Source organism: Sphaeroforma arctica (assembly GCF_001186125.1).
Source record: "Sphaeroforma arctica JP610 unplaced genomic scaffold supercont1.1660, whole genome shotgun sequence".
NCBI classification, from domain to species: domain Eukaryota; class Ichthyosporea; order Ichthyophonida; genus Sphaeroforma; species Sphaeroforma arctica.
The window spans coordinates 8,748-12,401 of NW_014038898.1; the positions used below are offsets into that span (position 1 = coordinate 8,748).

The window sequence follows — 3,654 nt, forward strand, 5'->3', positions numbered from 1 at the left end:
ATATATACAAATCATACATTAAAATACACGAAGCAGAGGATAGGTACTTGTGTACACACGCTAGTAAGCACCAGCACAACAAACACGTTATATATATATACATATAAATATATATATATATATCAGACTCATACACTCACATACTGTTAGGAATTGAGATTTACTCGTACTGGGATCTCCACTGAGTAGTACATTGAGTTCTCCTCTGAAGCCTTTTGCCTCGCCACCTCCCGGTGACCGCCTACGCGAAACACCACCCATCAACATCATCAGCATTCCCTTCTTAATGTCCTCGTGGCCAAAGATGCTCGGAGCTATATTTATATATTAGTACATTTGCATGCGAAGGTTAAACATATTCGAAGCGTTCTGTATATGATATATATATATATACATATACATATACATATACATATATATAAACCCATGTGAAAACCAAAGATACTCGAGTTATTGTATCATGATATAATCAAATTCGCATATTTGATTGTAAGCCCTTTTTTAATGTGTCGAATGAATGGTTTAACTTCACCAGCATTCCTTTCCTGATGTCATTGCGATCAAAGACTCTCACAGCTGTACATATCAGTATATATATTTTATTGTGACATCCGTTCATGATGTATAATTGAATACGTACACACCCATACATGATGACTCGATTATTGATATCTCTTGTAAGTATATTCATACACCCTCATCCATTTATGATGTATAACTGATTATGTACATACCTATACATGATGATAGTCGATTGTAGATATCTTCTGATGCTCCGAGAGCCTTGAGTCTCTCAACCTTTTCGCTCTCTCTTTGGGGATCGGATTGACCATCGTCCATGCTGATTGAGTTATAAATAGAACATATGAGCTACATATAGGCATTTCTCGATGAGTTGTCAATATAATATGCTGGATGAGTTACAGATAAAACTATATGAATAATGGAATATAAGGCACGAGTTCGAATCTCAAATTATTTCTGCGTGTACCAATCCTGTGAGTTGCGTATTATGTATGCAGGTATATAGTCTATGTGCGTGTGCAAACCACTTTAGTTTCAATTTGAGAATACATATGCACATTCCAATACTGGAGTGTAGACTGATTGGTGGAGTGATAAACCAGTATAAAAATCCAAAGCATGTACAACGGCAGACAATGACATACTGTCTCGTGGCGGTTCCTTCGTCCGCATTCGAGTCGCGCTCGATTCTATTTTTAGAACTTTTCTTGAAATGAACAACGTCCAGGTAGGTACGGAACACGGCTTTGATAGTGCGGTGATTCTTGTTGGGCCGCAGAGTGGAAGCACGGAACAGACCGGTCACCTCGATTCTATAAATAAAGTACGTATATATATATATATATATATATAGTGAAAGAGAGAGAAAAGATTAGTAATCAAAATAACCGTATATAGATGAATTGGTATACTTTTTCAATCACGACAACTCTATAAAAGTAGTATAGTGCACATGTCCAAACACCAGCTACCGGATGTTGGTACAAAGATGAGTCTATTCGTACAACGGTGACCACAACAATATAGCGTATTTTTTTAGATGAATCGGTGTAATCATGAATCATATATTGTGTTAGCTCAATTCTGAAAGGTAGGTATATTATTGAAAAAATAGAAACACATCATTAGTACAATACGGTGACATAAAAAGCAGTCGTAACACGAACATGCAAAGGTCAAATACATATGTGGACCTTCTCGCATATCGGGAAACATATATATATATATATATATATATATATATGTGTGTGTGTGTATATGTATATGTATATATATACATGCGTGTGTGAACATATATTTGTTGATATAAGACACGCATGCATACAGTGAATACGGAACCCATACCTATCTCCAGGCTGCACAGTCTCCACAAAGTCATCGTACGCAATGATGGACACTGTGTGGGGGGTCTGTCCTGCAGGCATGACTTCGGGCGATTCTTGCAGCTTCACAATCTGCTTGTCAAGGAAGGAACATCTGCGATGGATGATATGACCAGTCGGGATAGGTGAGATTGGTGCTCGGATGTGTGTAGGTATACGTATGCATGTATGTATGTGTGTACGTGTGTGTGTGTGTGCGTGTTTGTGTGCAAACATGTATAAGTATACTTGCAGACTTTGGGAAACTGCTTATCTGGTAGGAAGCAGCTAGGAATGGATGATAGGACCAAACGGGACAAGCCCGATTGCTCTTCGGATGTATATGCACACACCTGTTATGAATAATTTCCATGGACCACTTCTTATTACACTGTCGACACACAGTGGGCTCAGCTATCTGCCCCCCAACAACCTCCACAGTGACCGATGCCTTGCAGATGAAACAGCGGAAGAAAGCGGTACGCATTTCCGGGATGATGGAGGTGGTTCGGATCACCATGCCTCTGATCCGTACGAGATTGTTGATGTCATCCGGGTTTAGCTCTCGCATGGCTTTTTCCTGTTATTTGTATGGTGGGGTTTTTGTCGGTGAAAAACAAAGTTTTTAGTGAGTTACAGGATTGAGATTTGAGGTTTGAGAAATTTGGAGTTCAGGTATAGAAGGATTTTACATGTATGTATATATCAATGATATATACACACATATAAAGAGTACATATACGTTCATATGCAAGGACATGCATACTGCTGCAAAAGTACCTATAATATAAATAGACATACAGATTTATAAAGTAATATATATATAAACACAGGTATACAGATTGTAGACTTCCATATGTAAATTCCTAATATACACATCCGAGCCGAACACACCGTCATGAGATTGAACGGGCGAGTAGTAAGGAAGTCCGCTGGTCCGCTGAACTCCACATGGAAGATATTGGCAGCCACCGCATCAAAGATGGGTATGACATCGTTGGCAAAGTTAATCAGCTGGTTGTATAGAGCCGCATCAAAGGCGTGTAGGTGGTGGCAATCAACGTTGATGAACTCTTTCTCCTCGGTGGCCGTGTGCTGCATGAGTCGCATGTAGCAGGCTCTAGGGAGGTGAATGTGGGAGTATGGGGTGGAGAGGGTTAGGGTTTAGGGTTTGCAGGAATCGTGTTGGTGTCGAGGGGATTAGGCATGGTATGAGTTTGTTCGTGTATAAACAGGTACGTGTTTGTGTGGGTGTTTCGTATTGAGATATAAGCATCCTCCACTCCTAATAAATAAACCCTCCAAAAGAAAACTCGTCCCGTCAATTCTGAGACTTCCGAATGTGAGCAGGAAGGTACAACTGCACTTCCCTCTAACTGAGTTTTAGAAAGACTGAACTATGCTAATCCGCTCCATCCCCAAGTACGCGGATGCATATGCAAACAATAGCATATGAGGATATACACCGAAGTATGATAGAGCTTCACCCACTTACTCGTCTTCGCCTGGAATCTTGTACGTGCGCAAGAACGTATCGAACTTCTCCTCCACCTCCTGTACCTCTACATTGGTACCCCAGATAACGGTACGCTGAGTGGACTCGTTATTATCCCCAGAATTACCACCATCTCCATTAGCAGCACCAGCACCAGCCGCGCCATTTGGTTGGTTCCCAGCTCCGCCTACTGGCGTTGGATTGAGGTCTGCAGACGGAGAGAAACCATGAGATTCACAAGTGATATTCTATGAATCGGTAAATGTATAGACA

General features: G+C 40.6%; 1 protein-coding gene across 1 annotated transcript; it reads right to left on the reverse strand.

The window, feature by feature from the left end:
- Nucleotides 1-144: 144 nt before the first annotated feature.
- SARC_11383 (hypothetical protein) lies at nucleotides 145-3,590 on the reverse strand (the record flags this gene model as incomplete). Its single annotated transcript, XM_014294533.1, has 7 exons — nucleotides 145-314; nucleotides 735-841; nucleotides 1,170-1,337; nucleotides 1,870-2,001; nucleotides 2,240-2,466; nucleotides 2,781-3,006; nucleotides 3,382-3,590. Coding segments are annotated over 7 exons (1,239 nt in total), but the record flags the coding sequence as incomplete, so codon positions are not given.
- Nucleotides 3,591-3,654: the final 64 nt, after the last annotated feature.